The following is a 22,437-nucleotide window of genomic DNA, read 5'->3' on the forward strand; positions in this document are numbered from 1 at the left end:
TTTAATTCTTACCCCAAAGATACTAAATGAGCAACCCAATTCAAAGTAGAGATCCTTTAGCTATCAGATTAGTGTTATACTGGTCTAGTGAAAATGAACTTCAAAGGCTATTTTTGCTAAAATATTGGTTTTGTTTTCTTTTTTAACCAGAATGTGCTATGTAAGGAAATGCACCTCACAATTACTATTACTGCCCCCCCCCAATTACAGGGGTGCCTGACAGGCTCAGTCTGTGGAGTGTCCGATTCTTGATCTCAGAGTTGTGGGTTTCAGTCCCACGCTGAGTGCAGGGATTATTTAAAAATAAAATCTTAAAAACTAAACTGTATGAATCCATATATTCTAAAAAAGATTTTATATATGTATTTGAGAGACAGAGCACAAGCAAGGGGTGGGGCAAAGGGAGAGGAAGCAGCAGACTCCTCGCTGAGTGTGGAGCCCCATGAAGGGCTCTGATCCCAGATTCCTGAGATCATGACCTGAGCTGAAGGTAGGCACTGAACTGACTGAGCCACCTAGGCGGACCTGAATTTTTTTAAATCCATATATGTATGTATGTAACCTCTACACCCAACATGGGGCTCAAACTCATGACCCCAAGATCAAGAGTTGCAAGCTCTACGGACTAAGCTAGCCAGGAGCCCCATGAATCCAAATTTTTAAAAAATTGCCTGAGAATATGGTTGTGCTGATCTTTTCTAACCTAACTTCTGTCAAAATCCCTTCCTTTAAAGAATATTCTTTATACACATATGGTATTCTTGAATTTAAAAATTATATATTTATATTATTTAATGTTCTTTTAAAAAGCAGCATATTCAAAATTAACCTCCAAGTTTTAAGAATATACAACCACTGGATGAAAAGGCTTCACTGAAATGCAGCTAGTTATTTGCTATGGGCATAGTTTTTGATATAAACTGATGATAGTCATTTATCTGCCTTTTCAGGAGAGGCTTTTTTTTTTTCCCTTCACCACATATTTCTTTGCCTTAGAAGGCAGATTAAAAGAGGCATATAAACCATTTTCCTCCATTTTATCCCTGCTTTGATTATTTTTCAGATAAAACCGAAGTTTCTTTTTGTTTCCATATTTGTAGAGAACACATTTCGATTTGATTTTCAGAAAGGAACATATGGGGCGCCTGGGTGGCTCAGTGGGTTAAGCCGCTGCCTTCAGCTCAGGTCACGATCTCAGGGTCCTGGGATCGAGTCCCACATCGGGCTCTCTGCTCAGCAGGGAGCCTGCTTCCTCCTCTCTCTCTCTCTCTCTGCCTGCCTCTCTGTCTACTGTGATCTCTCTCTGTCAAATAAATAAATAAAATCTTAAAAAAAAAAAAAAGGAACATATATTCTTGCTCCTTCAGAGCAAGGTATCTGTTACGCTAAGTTCTTTGTTTTTGTTTTTTTTCCAGTTAGGCTAAGTTCTAATCACTAATTTCCTGATATGGCTACAGCGAGTTTAGTTTGCAAAGAAGACCCTGCATTCACAAGTCCTTACCAAATTAGGTGGTATTAATTAATTATTAATTTTAAATTTGTGTTGTATTATATATATATATTTTTTTCTCATGTTCAGTTAGGCAACAGGTGGCATTTATTTAATGAAAATATATCCCTTTTGGTCACACACACACACACACACACACGTTATTTGATAGCTGTGCATTTTAAACCAATTTGACCTGTTTCCAAAATGTTGTTTTAGTGTGTCTGGAGTGCAAAGCCAAGCTTATCATTTATGATGAGCTCTCTCTAAAACGTATCAGACTCTCAATCACTTCTACAACATTTTAAACACGTGTCAAAATGTGTATTAAAAATTGTTTACAAAATATTCAAATATAATTAGAAATAAGAAAATAAATATGACTGATTTTAAAGTGGCAACCTGTTTTGGAAATTAATCTAACATAGTATTCTCCTTAAAAATTAAAGCAATTTAAGGAGCATGGAAATACCAGGTAGCAATTCTAATATCCTTTCAAGATTATTAAAATAGGATTCTATCTGTACTGCTACTGTTATATATAGTTTACACTGCTTGAAGAAATACAATAAGCATGTCACTAATTGAATATAATTCCGATTTTATTATAGAGCCTAGAGACTCAGTATTATTCATTAGAGTGTGTTTCAAAAATCTACTAAAAATGTCTTCAAACTCTTAAATGCACTGCAGTCTGAAACAAAAACCAATGTGAAAAATCTACAACTCAACAGCAGAAACTAAAGAAATCGTGCAATTTTCTTTCATTAATTTTTTCTTATGTTTTAAATTCACTGAGAGTAAGGTAGACAAATTGAAAATGACCAATTGGTTTTATGGGAATTTTGCAATTAAAATTTGATCTTCAACTGCTAGCTAGTAAGAAGAGTGTGTGTGTGTGTGTGTGTGTGTGTGTGTGTGTGTGTGTCACACTGGGTGCAGGGAGGGACAAAGGGATGACTGTGCCATTTAAAAAATCCACCAAGTCAACGAAAACAGGACTTCACTGCTCATTAGCCATTGATTAAGGGCAACTAGAAAATAAATCAGGGTCCATGTTGTATCTTGCAAGCCAACTAGCACCAAGCTAGGAGAACTTATGATCAAGAAGTTTTGTTATAAAGGGTCTCAAAATCACAAAGGAGCTTAGTAAGAAAAGCTTTGCCGTCAACTTGGAAAGAAAACTACACAGAACAAAAGATTTAAAGAAAAAAGATATTAAGCTTATTTCGGAGGGAAAAAGCTTCAGGTAGGAACATCCAGGACTAAAAATACAGATCAGTGATCTGTGGTAATGGATGGTTCCAGAAGTATCTCCCAAAAGCCAAATACATTAAAAGTAATTCTATATGCAATTCTGGGTTGGAAGGCAGGTAATATTTCCTTTATAAGCAAACTCTTCTCCATTAAAGTCTATGTTTCAGTACATTATTGGACATTGTTCTATTTATTACATTCTAAATCTTCACTTAGCGAAAAATTTAAATATTATGGCATATAAAAGGAACGTTTAAATCTGTTTAATTATCAAGTACATAGTAAAGGCAGCTTAAGGCTGTCTATGACTGAATGGTTTACTTAAGCCCAATACCTTCCTACTTAAGTGACTGAAAAAAATAGTTTTCTATTTTCTGCCAAGAGTATTTCCCAATCTATTATGATACTTCTAATTTACTATTTGGTACATTTCTTCCTCTTTGACTCCAATGAGTTCTCATAATGTACATTCACTAAGAACTTGGAATCAGCCTAGGAGGTAGAGAAATATATTCTGAAATTAACCTAAGTTTTGGTTGGTTCAGGCTATGAAGACAGCCCCCCAAAAAGGTAAAAGGAGACACTTAAGTGAAAAAAAAATTAAAAAAGGAAAACTCTAATTGATTTTCTTTTTCATTGAGAAGAAAGAAATAATTTTACTTTTAGAAAGCTCAGTTACCCACTGAAGTACCAGGAAACTAATAAGGAAAAGAGAGGGCAGGATAGAATTAAGTATGTATCTATCTCATAATTTACATTTTATGTTTAGAACTTTAAAGTGTTTTCAAAATGTTAGAAACTCTGGACATATGATAATGCTTTTCTTCAGAGCAGCCTTACTAAGTGTAAATGGTTAGATACTTAAAGAAGTTAATTAACATACTAGGGCAAAGTGCAAGAATAATAAAAACATTTTTACCACTTTCTGAAGACTGAGTTGTAACCCAGCCCACTGACTTCATCACAGCTTTCTTCCATGTAGAGTAACGAATTTCACTTTCTAGAAATAGAAGGTAGGAAAAACACACATCTGAAAAGTAGTTTACAGAGATAGTCTAAGCACCGTACTTATGTTCACTCAGCATCTTCAACAAATTGTGATGCATTCAAATTGTGATGCATGGGGTTTTACCAGAACTCGGGTTTGGGAGAGATACCTACTGGAAAATGGAGGGGAAATTCAACGTCACGTGCAGGGTAAAGGGAGACTGGGAGCCGGGCTACCTATGAAGAGCAGGCAGGCCATTCACAAACAAGTGGTGATGGATTAGAAAGGGATTCCCATTGGATCTGTTTGCTCTTTCTTGTGGGGAGGAAGCAGGGGAAGCCTGTGGTACAGGGAAGGGGTATACTATAATGTGGAAAGACTAGAAGAATTATTAGTCCGTCTAGTCAAAGGACTTAGCAAGTATTGATTGCTCACAGGATTCAAACTGCATTCCTGTGATATAGGATTTTTTTTTTTTTACCATGGAAATCCATAGTAAGAGGACTAAATAAAAATGGGCACCACTGGTGTGTCCATCCACATGTACTCCTTCTAGTAACAGCGAGGCGTGCAGAAAGGTATCCCCATGAGGCTTCCTGGTCTTTCCACAGCACCTGAAGTCTGTGACACCTGGGCAATACTGCTCCAGCATTACTCGCTTCAGAAAGCTTTCCAGGGCCCCACTTATGTCCCTCCTTGGTCTTCCCACAGCACTTCCCACACATCTGAGGCTATGGGGCACCGCAGTGAACTGTCATGTCTTTATCTGCCTCTCCCAACATACACGAGTCTCCTGAAGGGCATCTCTATATTCCCACATCAGGTCAATTTCTGGCCTGTATGGGGCTCTAATAGAAGTTTGCTAGAGAATGAATTATTTATACCTAGGTACCCATCTCACACGTGTGTGTGTGTGTGTGTTGTGTGGAGAGGAGTGGGACTGTTGAAGGGAAGGACGATGACATGACTGACTAACTCTGGGCTAAGGCCTTTAAAAAAAGGCAAAGAAGGCTATCCTCAGAAATCAGGAAACGCTTCTGCACAAAATTTCCTTGCTTTAAGAATAGGATTAGCGGGGCGCCTGGGTGGCTCAGTGGGTTAAGCCGCTGCCTTCGGCTCAGGTCATGATCTCAGGGTCCTGGGATCGAGCCCTGCATCGGGCTCTCTGCTCAGCAGGGAGCCTGCTTCCTCCTCTCTCTCTGCCTGCCTCTCTGCCTACTTGTGATCTCTCTCTGTCAAATAAATAAGTAAAATCTTAAAAAAAAAAGAATAGGATTAGCATCGCAAGACCATATACTCACTCTAAATGTTGTTTATTTTAAAAAAATTCGTTTTTTTCCAGTGGTAGAAAATTTTTGGAGCCCCATTTAATCCAATATTAAAAAGTAAAAATTACTTACAGATAGAGTTATCAGATTTTGAAATAGATTTCTACATCAAGTTACATGGTATACTCTCTGACTGTAAAATTACTAGTGTTACAATCTACTTTCTTGCATGTGGGAAGGACTAAAATTAAGCAGTGCTGGCTTAGTCTTCCAGAAAATTTTTTTTTTTTCAAAGATTTTATTTATTTATTTGAGAGAGATAGACAGTGAGAGAGAGCATGAGCGAGGAGAAGGTCAGAGAGCGAAGCAGACTTCCCATGGAGCTGGGAGCCTGATGTGGGACTCGATCCCGGGACTCCAGGATCACGCCCTGAGCCGGAGGCAGTCGTCCAACCAACTGCGCCACCCAGGCGTCCCAGTCTTCCAGAAAATTAAAGAGAAATGCATTTGAAAGCTTATTTTCCAGTAGTGCAAAATCTACTTTGATGCAATTTTATATATAGGTTTTTAAAAAGTTATAAAATCAAATTTAATATATATAAAGCCTTATTTTTGTATTCATATTTATTTCCATTTAAGAAATGCACCACTGGGGGGAAAACATGCACCACCATATTTTAATAAGGTATTGGTCAGAGCCTGTGGCTTAGCTTAGCTGGTTAGGGCAGTGAATCAGGTATTTGAGGCTCATTTATTTACACTGATCATGTGTTAAAACTAGCTGGCAGCCTCCCCAACATCTGTCATTTCCTGATTTGTTAATTTTATCCATTCTGACTGGTGAGCGGTGGTATCTAGGGGAGCCCTCCTACACTGTTGGGGGAATGCAAGCTGGCACAGCCACTGTGGAAAACAGCATGGAGGTCCCTCAAAAAGTTGAAAATAGAGCTACCCTATGACCCAGGAATTGCACTACTGGGTATTTACCCTAAAGATACAAATGTAGTGATCCGAAGGGACACGTGCACCCGAATGTTTATAGCAGCAATGTGCACAAGAGCCAAACTATGGAAAGAACCTAGATGTCCATCACCATATGAATGGATAAAGAAGATGTGGTATTAAAAAAAAAAAAAAAAAGATGTGGTATATAGCTACAATGGAATACTATGCAGCCGTCAAAAAACTATGAAATCTTGCCGTTTGCAATGACGTGGATGGAACTGGAGGATATTATGTTGAGCAAAATAAATCAATCAGAGAAAGACAATTAACGTATGATCTCTCTGATACGAGGAAGCTGAGAAATAAGACAGAAAATCATAGGGGAAGGGAGGGGAAAATGAAACGGTGGGATCAGGAGGGAGACAAACCATAAGTGACTCTTAATCTCACAAAACAAAGTGAGAGTTGCTGGGGTGGTGGAGGAGGGATAGGGTGGCTGGGAAATGGACATTGGGGAGGGTATGTGCTATGATGAGTGCTGTGAATTGTCTTAGACTGAAGAATCATAGACCTGTACCCCTGAAACAAATAATACATTATATGTTAATAAAAATAATTTTAAAAAGTAAGAATTAAAGAAAATACAAAAAACCAAGGGCTCCTCAAAAACAAAACAAACAAACAAAACAAAACAAAACAAAAAAAAACCCTGGCAGACACCAAAGACATTCAGCTCCGTGGCTCATCTATCTCCCTTCTTACTTTCAAAAAAGACTGTGTTAGCAAGCTAGAAACGGTGTTATCCTTCTGCATGAAATGACTGTAAATAGAAGTGAATGGCAAAAAATGGGATTTTGGATTTTTTTTAGTAAGAAGGAACTATTCATATGCAGTGTACCCCAATATTCTTAGTAACCTATCTAAAAGAGTAGCATTTGCTATTTTACTTAGTTTCTGAACTCACGTATAAACGGAAAGGCAAACTCTCCTTTCCATGGTATACCATTACATTTAAATTTAGAAGAAATTTTAAGTCATCTCTCCACCCAACATGGAATTCAAACCAATGACCGCCAGATCAAGAGGTGCGTGTTTCTCTACTGGCTGAGCCAGCCGGGCACTCCTGCGTTTTCATTTTTTAAACATACCTTCAGCATTGATCTGTGGTTCAAACCGCTCCATTGTGACCGCTGACAGATCCTCGGGTTCGAGACTCCAAACGCCAACTCCTTCCGCGGCCCCTGCCGCCATGGCCGCTCCCAGGGCAGTGGTTTCCGGCATTGAAGGCTTCACTGAGGGAAGAGGGCGACATCAACATCTTTGCAGTTACATATGCCTAAAAATACCAGTTCTTCTGAAAGAAACATTACTCTCAGAATGTAACGGAATGAAGGCTTACTAACCTACTGGGATATACAGAATGTCTGCCTGCAGCTGCATAAGAATTTTGTTGTTGGTCATTCCTCCATCTACCTGCAAATGACTGAGTGGAATTCCACAGTCGCGGTTCATGGCATCCAAAATCTTAAATAAAACGATGCAATAAATGTAATTAAACTACTACTCCATGGTGACATCTCTGAAAATGGCAGTCTTCTACCCAAAAACCCTGAAGAGCTTCCCAAAGCCTACAGAATCAAATTTAGATTTTTTTAAAAAAATTTTAATAAACGTTATGTATTTATTTATTTGACACAGAGAGAGAGAGAGAGAGAATACAATAGGGTGGTGGGGTGGGCAAACGGAGAGGAAGAAGCAGGCTCTCCACTGAGCAGGGAACCCAACACACAGCTCGATACTGGGACCCTGGGATCACAACCTGAGCCAAAGGTAGCCTCTTAAAGCAACTGAGCCACCCAGGAACTCCTCAAATTTCAATGTCTTACTCTGGTCTCCCAAGCCTTCCTTCATATATTATACCACCTTCCTTCCTCACTACACCTCTGCACTCACCCAAAGAGCCAGCCACGCTCAAAACCCCAACTTTGCACCCTGGTTTCTTGCCTTGATACCTATGTTTGTGCTACTATTTCCTTTACCTAACATTTTCTACTCAATATCCCCCCGAAAGTAGAACACTCAGTGCCTGGCGGACGACAGGAATTCAGAAGGTCATGACAGCTATGAAAAAGGGGAGAAACTTGTATTTATTAGAAGAGACCTTAGGAAGGCTTAATTTTTGATTAGGTATTTAATAATGAAGCATGTAATAAATTTCCAGCATTAATATAGAATTCGTTTGAAAGTGATAAAAGTGGATGAAGGACAAGAAAAAAAGCCTTTATTACCTCCCGGGTTTGGAAACAAACAGCTTCTAATGCAGCAAAAGCAATATGGCATTTATTGGTGAACTGAGTAAGCCCACAGATGATCCTAAAAATACACACAAAGATTTTTAAGATTAGAGTGGAGCACACAAGTCATCAATCTGAAATGTCCTGAATATGGAAAGGTTGACCTTGGTAGACAGACAAGGTCAGGGGGGAAAATGCACATTAAAAAAAAGAAACAACTGGACATAAACACTGAGCAGCTTAGAAAGTTCCTCTGGTCCACAATCTTGCATCCACACAGGAAAAAGTCCAGGATCCAAATGAACATAAGACAGTAACGTAACACCGAATTAAAATTCATCTAGATGATGTCCGCTGGACACATGACTGGCAGAGGCCTTGAAGAAAAAAGATCGTGACACTAACATGGCTGTGGCAGGGGCTTATTGTCAGAGCTTTCTAGCTTCTTGCAATTTAAAGGTTCTGAAATTAATGCTCTCCAAACAGAAAAGGTTTCCTCAACACTTCAGAATCTTTTGAAAATAGACAGGAAACTAATAGCCAATTAGCTATTAGCTAATTTAGTAAATAAATCAAGACCTGTAAAAGGACACCTCATATTCAATTCTTACCCTCTTGCACTTGGCTCCCAGTAAGGCGCATACAACCCCGAAAACGCGGGGACGAAGTAGCAGCCGTAAGAGGTACCTACTTCTTTAGCAAGTTTTTCTAGTATTAAAAAAAAGAGAGAGAAATAAAAGTCACTCTAAAATATTCTATTACTTTAGTCAATAAGCACATCTGCATAAAGAATTAGGATCGGGCTTTTGATTTCTTTTTCACTAGTATAGTAAAATGTTCTGAATGAAAGACATAAGCTAGGGGCACCTGGGTGGCTCAGTGGGTTAAGGCTCTGCCTTTGGCTCAGGTCATGATCCCAGGCTCCTGGGATCGAGCCCCACATTGGGCTCCCTGCTTGGCAGGGAGCCTGCTTCCCCCCTCTCTGCCTGCCTCTCTGCCTACTTGTGACCTCTCTCTCTGTCAAATAAATAAATAAATAAAATCTTTTAAAAAAAAGAGAAAGATGTAAGCTAGGAGCAACAGAAACAAACTTCCCCACGTTGAACACCTCCCACTACAGTGTAACCCAGGCCAAGAAAAAAAGGAACTGGACTCATTTCATTCAGGTATTTTAACTCGTTTCCAGTATTTCTAACTGGCTGACTACGACATGAAGTAGCCTCCAGTGCAGCCCCAGTGAGAAGTGTGTTTCTGACTGTTTCACCTTCAGGCCGTCGTAAAGAACTAGATGAAAGAGTGGGGAGAGGAGTTCACAAATAATTATCCATACTAAAAATAGTCCTATTAATAGCTAAACGATAGGCACCAGGGCTTTACTGCTCAGTCTGAGACTTCAAGTTCTTTCTCATCAGGTAAATGTAACTGGACTACTTTACCTGCAAACTCTGGCCATCTTCGCTGTTCAAATTACGTGATTAATTTTTATGCCCTACCTTGCCAGTTTAAGAGTCACCACTAATTATATCAATCTGTTGTTTCCTAAATCTTCACAAAATAGTCTTTTATGTATAAATCCAACTCATAATAGGAATCCGTATCATTTAATGTCACACACGTCTCAAAGTACAAGTACTAACAGAGTGCAAAGGTAAAATATTAAAAATTTTCATTCTTCAGATTCTAACGTTTTGTTAGAACATACTCACCGATTTCCTCTGACGTCTTTATAATTCCAAGATTGTCTCTTAGCCAGCGAATAACAGCACCAGCTATAGCTACAGAACCCTACAAAAGAAAAGGAAGCCCAGAGAGAATGTATGTTACCACTGTAAGATTTTTTTGAGCATTTCTTAATACATGACACTCCAAGATGGATACCATTTAAAAATGTGAACTCTGGTGCCTTGACAAGTATCATAAATGAAGTCTACTACTGCAAACATAGTTTTACCAAGGTCATTAGAGAAGTTTTTTCATGAGAGAGGGCAAAGAAGTGAGCCTTCCAGCACACCCTTGAACCTATCCAATCTGCTGTTCCATGGACTGCTACCGAGCTATGAAGTAGATTGTCACCCAGAAAACACTTCTGCCTCATCTCCCGAGTTATCAGGAGAGGCCATATTAAAAGTTTTTTTCAAAAACATTTCCTCTAACAGTATATAATGATGATGATGATATTGTATTATTCATCATACACTACATCACTAAACTTTGATGTAGTTTTCCATGATTCATTGCGTGTAACACCCAGTGTTCCTAAATCAAGCAACAGCAACAAAAAAAGTGAGTAAAAAAGCTACCTACAAAGTAATTATTCAACAAAATCACTAAGGGATGGGAAGGTGGGGGCGGAGGCTGTGGCAATAAGGAAGAAAACATACGATATGGAGTCAGATGAACAGGTTTTGAGTCCAAACGCTAGTTTTTAACTGCTATGTGATCTTAGGCCAATTAGTTAGGCTTAGTGAGCCTCCATTTTATAACCTCTAAAATGGTGGTGACTATCAGAACACGTACTTAAACTACTATGACACTCAATATGAGCAGACAGGGGAAGGGTTATAAGTGAATGTAAGTATTAGCTTCATTAGTTTTCTATGTTAAAAAAGTATAATCCAAATTCCACTGGCTGAAGAATGGACAAATAAATCAGGTATATTCACACAATGGAATATCATTTGGTCATGAGAAGGAAAGCAGCTCTGCTGTAACATGAACCTTGAAAATACTACACCAAGTGAAAAGAGCTAGTCACAAAAGATCCGTAAGGTACACAATTCCATTTATATGGAAATGTCCGTAATAAGATACCACAGAGACAAAGAATAGATTAGTGGGTGCTTCGAGTTGGGGTGGTGCAGTTATTCTTCGGGGTGATAAAAATGTTCTAATGTTGGACTGTGGTGATGGTTGCAGGACTCTGTATACTGAAAACCACTGAACTGTAGGCTTTAAAAGGGTGAATCGTGTGATATGTGAACCGTATCTCAATAAAGCTATTATAAAAAGATCCTGGGTGGGGCCAAAAAAAAAGTACCAAGGGCACCCAGGTGGCTCAGTGGGTTAAAGCCTCTGCCTTCGGCTTGGGTCATGATCCCAGAGTCCTGGGATCGAGCCCTGAATTGGGCTCTCTGCTCGGCAGGGAGCTTGCTTCCCCCGCTCTTTCTGTCTGCCTCTCTGCCTACTTGTGATCTCTGTCAAATAAATAAATAAAATCTCTAAAAAAAATAGCTTAAAAAAAGTACCAGAACAAACCATTAGGAATTTCAAAGAAGGTTTTTTGTTTCTGATGTTTCATTCATACAGATTATTAATGTAAATTACTTCCAGAGTCATCCCAAACCAAATATCAGGTGAGGTTAAGTACAGAAAGCAGAATGTTTCTTTCTTTTTTTTTTTAAAGATTTTACTTATTTATTTGACAGAGAGAAATCACAAGTAGACGGAGAGGCAGGCAGAGAGAGAGAGAGGGAAGCAGGCTCCCTGCTGAGCAGAGAGCCCGATGCGGGACTCGATCCCAGGACCCTGAGATCTTGACCTGAGCCGAAGGCAGCGGCTTAACCACTGAGCCATCCAGGTGCCCGAAAGCAGAATGTTTCTAATCTGTTGCCTACCTCCCTGCCTCCAATTCAATTAACTAAATTATAGATGGCCATCCCTCCTTGCTGTCAACTTCCAGACTATAAACAAACTAGACGCGGAACACGAGGACTCGTTCTAGCATTCATAGTTTCTGTGAGAAGCTATATGTTACTGCAAAGCAGCAGACTGCCACAGTCTTTCTCTTTATACAGCAGCGTTTCGTTTTAGCTATAAAAAAAATTACTGAAGAAGAGATCTGACATCACCGGGCAAATTTAATGAGGCTTTAAAAATGGGGAAAAGAGCCCAATTCAACAAATACCTTGAAAAGACTCTAACCCACCGTCTCTGTGGAGAAGTTTTCAATACACTTCCTAGCTTTGATATGTCATGTATGTGTGTACTTAGTGGAATCATCAAGGAAAACTAAAGACTTTAGAATTTTCCTCTCAAATTTCCTTTGGAAGCAAACAATTCCAAGATAGTAGCTGTTAAAAACAAATAAATGTGTAAGATTTTCTAGACCAGCATTATTCAATAGAAATATCAACTACATATGTCATTTAAATTTTGTACCTACCATATTAATAAAGTAAAATGAGACAAGTTAAATAGTAATATATTGTGTTTACTCCAATATATTAACAATGCCATCACTGCAACATGTAATCAATATAAAAATTATTGAGGTATTTGATTTTTTGATACTAAGTCTTTGAAATCAGGAATACATTTACACTTAACACCACATCTCAGTTTGGACTAGACACATAATCCTAGTGGCTTACTGTATTGGACAACACAATTCTAGATACAATTCTAAAAACAGGTGTCCCTTTCTCCTTATACTCTCAAAAGACACTGGGCCTAAACTGTATCTAACCAAGAAATGCAAATATTTTCAGTATTTCTAGGTGAGTAAACTAATGAACTTCAAACAGCTGCTGGGCTACGAGTCTAGTGTAATGGTTTTGTGGTTATCAGCTAGTGGAACTTTATACTTTGGGAAACCAAATACTGATAAACCTCATTTCCACTGAAAAGGCAGTATACGATATGCTTAGATACTTTTTTTTTTTTTTTTTGGAGAGGAAGTAATTTGTTTTGGCAAAAGGAGTATCAAGGTTTTCATGAAAAGTAACGGGTCATGAGCCAGAGGGCATCACTTTGATTGAAACAAAAGAAAAAATATATAAAGCCACTCTCAAGGCTCCGGGAGAAAATTATTTTAAATTTGGTTATCAGGAGTATATAGATAGGAGTGTTTGCCTGTAAGCAAAAAAAATAAACTCAATATAAGAAAATAAAAGGTAGATTAAGAAGAGTCATCTGAGGGGGCCTGGGAGGCTCAGTGGGTTGAGCCGCTGCCTTCGGCTCAGGTCATGATCTCAGGGTCCTGGGATCGAGTCCCGCATTGGGCTCTCTGCTCAGCAGGGAGCCTGCTTTCCTCCTCTCTCTCTCTCTGCCTGCCTCTCTGCCTACTTGTGATCTCTGCCTGCCAAATAAATAAATAAAATCTTAAAAAAAAAAAAGAAGAGTCATCTGAAATAAGAATGTAATTTTGGTACCTGGACATAATACATGGTATTAGCTAGCCTTCTAAACAATTAATAAAACTGAAAGAAACCTCCAAATTCACAAAAGATGCTTTCTTCTGAATTCAGAGGCAGGGGATAAAGTGGAAGACGGTATAATGCTTTCAAGAAGGGCAGGAAAAAAAGGGTACAGGAAAAGAAGCCTAAAATGATAGATGGTGACAGTCTACTTGCTATCAAATAAGTTACCATCGACTACATCCTAAATATTAAGACCCAATACTTCAGTGTCTTGTCTACAAACATGAATGAACTCTACTTCGAAGGCTTGACCCAGGGAAAGGAGCATAGAAAATGAATAGCTGTACTCGAAGAAAGACATAATAGGAATGAGAAGGTGTAAAGAAAAATAAATGAAATGATGAATAGGACAAGAGGAATAAATAATTTAAAAACTAAGGGTGCCTGGGTGGCTCAGTTGGTTATGCATCTGTCTTCAGCTCAGGTTGTGATCTCAGGGTCCTGGGGTGAGATACACATAGGGCTCCGTGCTTGTGAGGAGTCTGCTTGTCCCTCTCCCTTTGCCCTTCCCCACCCTACTCAGGCTCTCTCTCTCTTAAATAAAATCTTTTAAAAAAACAACTAAATACATAGCCTGTTAATTGGAAGGCTAAAAAACAGGCTATCAGAAAAGCAGATTAAAAATAATGAAGTAGGGGTGCCTGGGTGGCTCAGTGGGTTAAGCCTCTGCCTTCAGCTCAGGTCATGATCTCAGGGGTCCTGGGATCCAGTCCCCCATTGGTGGGAGAGTCCTGCTTCTCTCCTTCTGCCTGCTCCTCCTACTTGTGCACCCCCCCACACACAAACAAATAAATAAAAATCTTTATAAAATAATAAAAAGACTCTCTTTCTCCCTCTCCCTCTGCTCCTCCCCCAAACCCCTGCTTATGCTTGTGCGTGTTCTCTAACAACAACAACAAAAGATAATAAAGTATATCTGACGTAATGTCATAGCAGACAAATATACTTTTCCTCAAGAGCTCTTTGCCATGAATAGTATCCACATAAAGGAAACGTCTCAGGATATGGCTTAGTTGTATGATACAAGGCAGTTACGGTTAAAATCAGTGGGTATGGAGAAAAAATTACGTAAAATTAAGATTATCCTCAAATTGCTTAAAATCATCCATTAGGCACAGTAAACATAGCTTTGTGCATGCGACAGTAATATGCATCTGTATATATAATTTATACTGTACTTAATTTGTGTTTAAGATTACAAATGCAAAATCTAACTCCATAGCATTTTTAATTACACAGAAGAGAGAACTGAAACCTAGAGTTAAACCGGGGACCATTATTTTTAAAATGTAATCTGTATTATTAATACTTCAGTAACAAGTTAGGAAATTAAGATAAAAAGGATTTACCGCTCAGAAAGTATACTTTCCAGGATATTACATTACAGAAGTCCATGAACAACGTTTACAGGCTATGGCAGACAGATCCTTAATTAAGGTGACCTTGATGGTCCCCACCTCCTGCCCATGGGGGATCCTCTCTCCTTGGGCGCAGTGGGACTTAGGACTTGCTTCCAATCAACAGCACATCAATGGTGATGGGGGACCCATGATGCAGGATACATGATTAAGCTACAAAGATTACCACGGCTGTTAAACGGACTCTCTCCCTTCCCTGCTGGCTTTGAGAAAAAGTACAGGGGTCCTCTGTTGGGGTCTTCATGTGAGATGAAACTGGGTGGCCTCTAGGAAATGAGGGCAGCCTTTGGCACACAACCAAGAAACTGAAGCCCTCAGTGCTGCAACCAAAAGGAACTGAACTCAGTCAATATCTGAGTGAGGGGGCCTAGAAGGAGACGGAACATTAGATGAGACCACAGCCTTAGCCAACACCTTGACTGCGGCTTTGTTGAGTCAAGTGGTTGTAAGCCACTTACCTTTGTGGTAAGACTGTTACAAAGCAACAGGTAACTAACATACAGGCTTATACCAAAAATGGAGTATCTGGCTTAAGAAGGATGAAAAACTCAGGGCACTTGGGTGGCGCTCAGTTCATGATCCCCGGGTCCTGGGATCAGGAGCTGTGTCAGGCTCTCCACTCACTGGGGAGTCTGCTTCTCCCTCTACTCCCTCCCATCCCCCGCCTGAGTTTTCTCTCTCTCTCTCTCAAATAAATAAAATCTTTAAAAAAAAAAAAGATGAAAAACTCTAAAAAGGAAATCTCAATACACTATCATCATCAATCATATCAAAAAAGAGATGGGAGAAACGACGTAAGAAACCAAGGGCGACTATACAGAAGTCCTCTTTGCAACTCCTATTTATAAAGACAAAAATGGCCTTGGGGGGCACCTGGGTGGCTCAGTGGGTTAAGGCCTCTGCCTTCGGCTCAGGTCATGATCTCAGGGTCCTGGGATCGGGCCCCGCATTGGGCTCTCTGCTCTGCGGGGAGCCTGCTTCCTCCTCTCTCTCTCTCTCTCTCTGCCTGCTTGTGATCTCTGTCTGTCAAATATATTTAAAGAAAATGGCCTTGGGATTTGGCATGTAAACAGTATTTACTGAGTATCTATTCGATGCCAGCCTGCTCCAACAGTGGTGAAGCAAACAGACAAGTACCGTGGCCTCAGGGAACTTGCATCTCAGTGACACAATACAGAATATGCAAGTCTCAAATCCTAAGTAATCTCAACGTCATAAATATTAAAAGCCCCTAAAGGATTTCTGTTTTGTGAAATAATATTTAGAAAAAGATAAACAACAGAAGGGAGAAGCACAGCTTAAGGAAGATGGCATCCTATTAACAGATGGCAGAGAAAAGGCAGACCTACTCAACTGCTCTATTTTGCTTCAACCTCTTCCACCACTAAGAAAGATTTTCTGGCAGGGGCATCCAGCTGGCTCAGTTGGTGGAGCATGTGACTCTTGATCTCAGGGTTTTGAGTTCGAGCCCCATGTTGGGTGCAGAGACTACTTTAAAAAGTCTTTAAAGAATAAAAAGGGGAAAAAAAGAATAAGAAGGAAAAATTTCTAGTGAACGAGTGGGACAAACTGAAGCAGTTTAAGAGGAGTTTTAAAGTCTTAGAACAACTCAAGGATCATGTGTCCCAATTCCTTTTTACTGATAATGAAAATAGGAACCTACAGAGGTTAACGTATCAGGACCAGATGAATCATATGCCAGGGAGGAGGGAGGAAAAAAAAGAATTCTCTTGGTGATGTCCACATCAGAAATGGTGAGTTTGCACTTTAAAAATCCCCTCTCTCTGTTCTAGACACAGAGGATAACAGGGCAAAATGGAAAAAGGAAACACTAAAACTTAAACACATGCTGACTCAAACGCAGAGCAGCGGTCGAGGGGTACAGAAACAGAAATGCACAACTGAGCAGGGCTTGAGACCACAAGCATAGGAGGTTCTGCTTCGGTTTTCTGTATGCATCAGGAAGCAGGAGTGGGGGCCAGGAGCCAGCTCCTCCAAGGGAAAGGGGTCCAATGTGGCTTGCTTGCGAAAGACAAGGATAGTATCAGCTTCAGTGCTCGAAGCCAGGTGCTAGGTGGCGCTCTCCTGCTTGCCTACGGAGAACTATTGGCTGACAAAGGCTATGGCTTAATAGAAGATGAGACGGGAAGTAAAAAGTCCAAAATACATGAAGAAATTACCACGAAATCAGTCGACAAGCCTTAATAGCTGGAAGAGAAGTCACTTTAATCTGACAAGGACTTTAAATAAGTCAGTGCTGGAAGAATTCAAAGAGATAAATTGAAGCATGATTTCCATTTTTGAAAAACAGCCATGAAATTATGAAGCAAAGAAGAGAGAAATAAAACAAGATAAGGTGGGTATGAACAAATACCAGTTAAAAATGGTGGAAATAAATGAAGCTACTGAGTCAAATTTAAGAGTATAATAGGTGGGGTCAACTCTAGAAGGAACAAGATGAGGAGACGGCGTTCCAATACACTGCACGTGGTAGTTAACTTGCTGCCTCCACTGAGAAAAACAGTCTGCAGTCCTCTACCCAAAGGGAAGATACACATATTCTATTCCCACAGCAAGATGGATATAGCAGAGGTATACAGAAATGTTCACAGCAGTACTTTTCATCAGAGACGAAAAGAAAAAGCAACTAAAAGGTCATCAACAGTTGGATAAACACTACACCATGGCATTTTCATACAGTGATGAAAAGGAATGATGTCAAAGCTCTAGGTAATACCACAGAGAATCTCAGAGATGTGATGCTGAGTGAGAGAAGCCCCATGAAAGAATATATACTGTATAACTCAGTCTCTCTCACCTTTGCTTTTCTCTTTTTAATATACAAAGTATTAAAAACATGAAAACTCAACTCTGGTTTTAAGGGTTACATGTATTTTTAAATAAAGATTTTATTTATTTATTTGAGAGAGAGCACGCACAGGCAAGTGGGAGGAGGGAGAGGGAAAAGCGACTCCCCCCTGAGCAGGGAGCCCAACTCAGGGCTCAATCCCAGGGCCCGAGATCATGACCTGAGCAGAAGGCAGGTCCTTGACTGACTGAGCCACCCAGGCGCCCTGAGGGTTGTACTCTCAAGTGCTGGAACTATAAAGAAAAGTAAGGAAGTGACTATAATAAAAGCCAGGGCACTGGTGACCTTAGGGGGGAGGGAGAGGCTGGGAGTTGGTGGGGCACACAGGTTCCTGGCTGTTGGCAGTGTTCTGTGTCCTGCCCTGGGTAGAGGATACATGGGTCTTCCCTTTATCATCATTTGTCAAGATGTACAAGTGGTATTTTATGCATCTTTCTGTACGTGTTTTATATTTCACAATAAAAAAGTTTTGATTTGCTTTATTTTTTAAAGGTTTTATTGATTTATTTGTCAGAGAGAGAGAGAGCAAGCAAGCACAAGCAGGGAGCTCCATGCGGGACTCAATCCCAAAATCTTTGGATCATGACCTGAGCCAAAGACAGGCACTTAAACGACTGAGCCACCCAGGCATCCCTGCTTTGTTTGTTTTAAAGAAAGAATTTGGGGGGTGCCTGGATGGCTCAGTGGGTTAAGGCTCTGCCTTCCGCTCCGGTCCCGAGATCGAGCCCCTTCTCAGGCTCTCTGCTCAGCAGGGAGCCTGCTTCCCTTCCTCTCTCTCTCTCTCTCTCTCTGCCTGCCTCTCTGCCTACTTGTGATCTCTGTCAAATAAATAAATAAAATCTTTAAAAAAAAAAAGAGTTTGGAATGTAAGGTAGGGAGGGAGGACTAGCCAGGGATGCAGCACAGAGAAGCAAGGGGATGAAAAATATATAAAAGAACCGAAACGTTTCAAAATCCATAAAATAGCAACTGCACAAAAGGCCGGAGGTAAGAGTAGAGTAACAGTGCTCAAAGAGATAACTGCTGAGGATTTTCTAGAACCGAAAACAGACTTCTATCTAATATATCCAATAGGAAAAGTAAAATCAAACCTAAACCCAGGCACATCATAGTAAAAGTGTAGAACATCTGCGATAAGAACATGTTAACCATACCCCCATCCCCAGAAGATAAGCCAGGTTTATCTCTAAGAGAAACCAAATTTAGATCAGAGGTCTCATTAGCAACAAAAATGGCCAGAAGGGATGTAGAAGAACACATTGGTATCACCCAAGATTTTATACCCACCCCAGAGAGAGGGCAAAATAACAACAAACCTAAAATGAACAGGCTTACTGCCTGAGGCTCTTAGAACCACAAAAGGAGGCCCTTCTGCAAGAAAAAATAGGGGGAGTGCCATAAAAGGTCTGACCCCCCCAAAATGATACTGGACACCAAAAAAATGATAAAATAAGCCCTTAGGTATGATTTGTTATCTACTGATAAGAAAAGAGAAATACTGCCTGCTTAAGAAAAACAGAGGGGCGCCCAGGGGGGCTCAGATGGTTCAAGCATCTGGTGCTGACATTCCTCCTGATCTCAGCTCAAATCTTGATCTCACAGTTGGAGCCCTGTGGGCTCTGGGCTGGGCAAGGAGCCTACTTAAAAAAAAAAAAAGGCAGGGGCGGGGTGGAAATGAAAACTTTAAAACTCAGTGACAGGATTGCTGGTAGAGGTGACAGGAAAAGCATTCTAAGTCATCATCATGGGTGGGACATTCAAATTACTAAACAACTATCAACACTGCTAAGAAAATATACAGTTAAGTAATACACTTTTTTAAAGTTGGCTCCACACCCAGTGTGGGGCTTGAACTCACAATCCTGAGATTGAGTCAGATACCCAAGGATGGTTAAAATAGTATCTACAAAATGTAAAGGTACCCAGAAAAGAAAAGAAACCCAAAACAATGATGACAGGAAATGCATGCTGCTCCTTTTAAATCAGCAGAGGGAGAATGCAAGATTAAAAGACTTAAGATGGGCAGCTACGGTTTCAGTTTTTAAGAACAGAGAGGAAGTTTTTAATACCTCAGACTGCCAACCCTACCAATCTGTCAAATTAAATAAATGATTATTAAATACACACTTTGTAAGCACTTACCAAAAATGGAAGTGGTGTGACCAAGTGGGATTAGCAGGAATTGACTGAGAAACAGTTCTACCAGTGTAGCTTTATGCTTTGCCCTCTTTTTTGGTTTGGTACAATTTTTTTACATGTCTGTTACTTGAAACAAAGATGATACAGGGGAAAAAAAGAAAAAATCCTATTTCCTACTGCGAACGTGTGTGTTGTAAGTGCATATGTTGTGGCTTAGGCAGGCTGCGGGGTTAGCAGACAAAGTGAGGGACACACCCGAGATGCACTGAAAAGAAATGGACTCAGGAGACTGGAGATGGCAGAGGAGTAGCCAGGTGTCTAGATTTTGATATCCAATAACCTGAATTTGTATCCTGGATCTGCGGCTAACTAGCTGTCGAAAGTTACCATGGCCAAGTGACTCCAATTTCACTTCCTCCTCTCAAATGCCTTGTGAGGACATAACAAAGCCTGTTGTCAGTCTCATCTACCATCCCCTTCAGCTTTAAAATTCTATGAATCTTTTATTCATTTATTTCTTTGTTTATTTTATTTTTTCAGTGTTCCAAGATTCTTTGTTTATGTACCACACCCAGTGGTGTGAAAAGATTCTATGAATGTTTTAAAAAATTATGTGAACCGAAACAAAACCTTAAAGCATATACTTGTTAAGTTTCCAGATGAGGCAAAACTGGACAAGTAACAGATTAAAGAGTGTCAAAGAATCTAGACTGTGTCACCGTAGGCTGAAATCAGTATCGTTAAATTTGACAGGAAGAAGCAAAGACTTGAATATAGATTAACAAAAGATCTGCAGGGGCACCTGGCTTGCTCGGTTGGTAGAGCATGTGACTCTTGATCTCGGGGTCATGAGTTCAAGCTTCAGCTTGAGTGTAGAGATTACTTAAAGAGGGGAAAAAAAAAGATCCACACCAATACAGAATGGAGAGGACGTGACATGACAATGAATCATTTGAAAAAGAGCCAGATATTTTAACATCTGCTCCTGGAGCCAATGATACGATGGGGTTTTTAGACTAAATTAATGAACTCTCAGGCTAGAGTAGCAGAAGCAGTGTTTATGGTCAGAGAGAAATAAATCACACTAGTGAGTACAAGTCTGATTACATGTAGAGTATTCTATTCCATTCTGGAAGATTCTGACAAATTGGAATACATGTAATGCAGTCCAGAACTAGAAAGCATCCAGAAACCGTATGACATCAGGGCACTGGAGAAGTTTATCTAGGAGTGGAAAGACCCAAAAAAGCAAAAGCCACCCCCTAGTATTTGAATGCTCTTGGCAACTGATCCAGGTCCAGTGGTACAGGTGTTGGTAAGAAGCAGTCTTTGGTGCTATCTTCAAACAGAAGATGGAGGGCTAGCAGTGAAGAAAAGAAGAAAAGGCTCTTCATGTTGAGAGGGAAGTGAAGATCAGGTAAGCCCTATCTAGGGGCCCTTTCCATGTTTAAGGCATCTGTAATTCTAGTAGACTATGTCCAGTATAAGGAAAAAAGAGAGCAGCTAGCTTCCTCAATTGCCCTAGGTAACTTTTAACACATAGTACATACTTCATGTGCCCAGCTCTGTACCAAGCACTTTCCACATGGGTAAACAGAGCAGGACAAGGCTTATAGGAATTCAACTTTTGAGAAATGATGTGATACCATTATTACATAACCAAATGTTTCCGAAGTGCTTCTATTATCCATAGAGAAGGGGGTGGGGGAGAGCACAGTGCTTAATGTCAGGAGGGGGGGCAAGAAAAAAATGGAAATAAATTCTTCATGCTCTAGGCAGAGCAACTAATAAAAAAAAACACTAATTTCAAAAAGACGTATATACCCCTATGTTTACTGCAGCATTATTTGTAGTAACCAAGATATGAAACAACCTAAGTATTCATCAATGGATGAATGCATAGGGATTATGTAAAGGGTGTGTGTGTGTGTGTGTGTGTGTGTGTGTGTGCGTGTGTGTGTCTGTGTACACATATATACATCTCTAATAAATATATACATATACATTATATATATAAATGAATACTGTGTTTTATATACATAGGAATATATATATAAGGAATATTGAGAATATGCATATACATACTATAGATCTATGGATAGACACGGAGGTGTTTAGGAATCCTACTCAGACATAAAAAGAATGAAATCTTACTATCTGCAACAACATGGATGAAACTTGAGGGTATTAGGCCATGTGAAATAAGTCAGAAAGAGAAAGAGAAATTTATATATTACTTTTATGTGGAACCTAAAAAACAAAACAAATGAACAAAATCAAACAAAACTCATGGATACAGAGAACCAGAAGGGTGGTTGCCAGAGGACTGGGGGGGGGGGTCAAGTAAAAAGAATGAAGGGAGTCAAGAGGTCTCAATTCCAGTTATGAACTATAAACAGAAGTCTTAACACTTGTGGCCAAATTATCATCAGACACTTTAAGAAACAAGCCTCAGTAAGCCTTCAGATCAACTGTATATTTGTACATTTCACGGGAACGATTTAAAATGAATTGTAAAGAGATGGCTTTGACAAATGTATCTAAGGGGAGGAGTGGGGAATGGGCTAAATGG

General features: G+C 39.8%; 1 protein-coding gene across 5 annotated transcripts in view; it reads right to left on the reverse strand.

Annotated features, from left to right (window-relative positions):
• GK (glycerol kinase) overlaps positions 1 to 22,437 on the reverse strand; it is an 80,080-nt gene that overhangs the window by 4,298 nt on the left and 53,345 nt on the right. For all 5 annotated transcript variants that reach the window (XM_044235647.1, XM_044235649.1, XM_044235648.1 and 2 more), the window contains 6 exons: positions 9,948 to 10,026; positions 8,853 to 8,949; positions 8,236 to 8,320; positions 7,351 to 7,471; positions 7,096 to 7,239; positions 3,666 to 3,746 (listed from right to left, as the gene is read on the reverse strand). In XM_044235647.1, coding sequence (XP_044091582.1) covers positions 3,666 to 3,746; positions 7,096 to 7,239; positions 7,351 to 7,471; positions 8,236 to 8,320; positions 8,853 to 8,949; positions 9,948 to 10,026 — 607 coding nt within the window. The remainder of the gene's footprint in view (positions 1 to 3,665; positions 3,747 to 7,095; positions 7,240 to 7,350; positions 7,472 to 8,235; positions 8,321 to 8,852; positions 8,950 to 9,947; positions 10,027 to 22,437) is intronic.

Source organism: Neovison vison, chromosome X (assembly GCF_020171115.1).
Source record: "Neovison vison isolate M4711 chromosome X, ASM_NN_V1, whole genome shotgun sequence".
Classification (NCBI taxonomy): Eukaryota; Metazoa; Chordata; class Mammalia; order Carnivora; family Mustelidae; genus Neogale; species Neogale vison.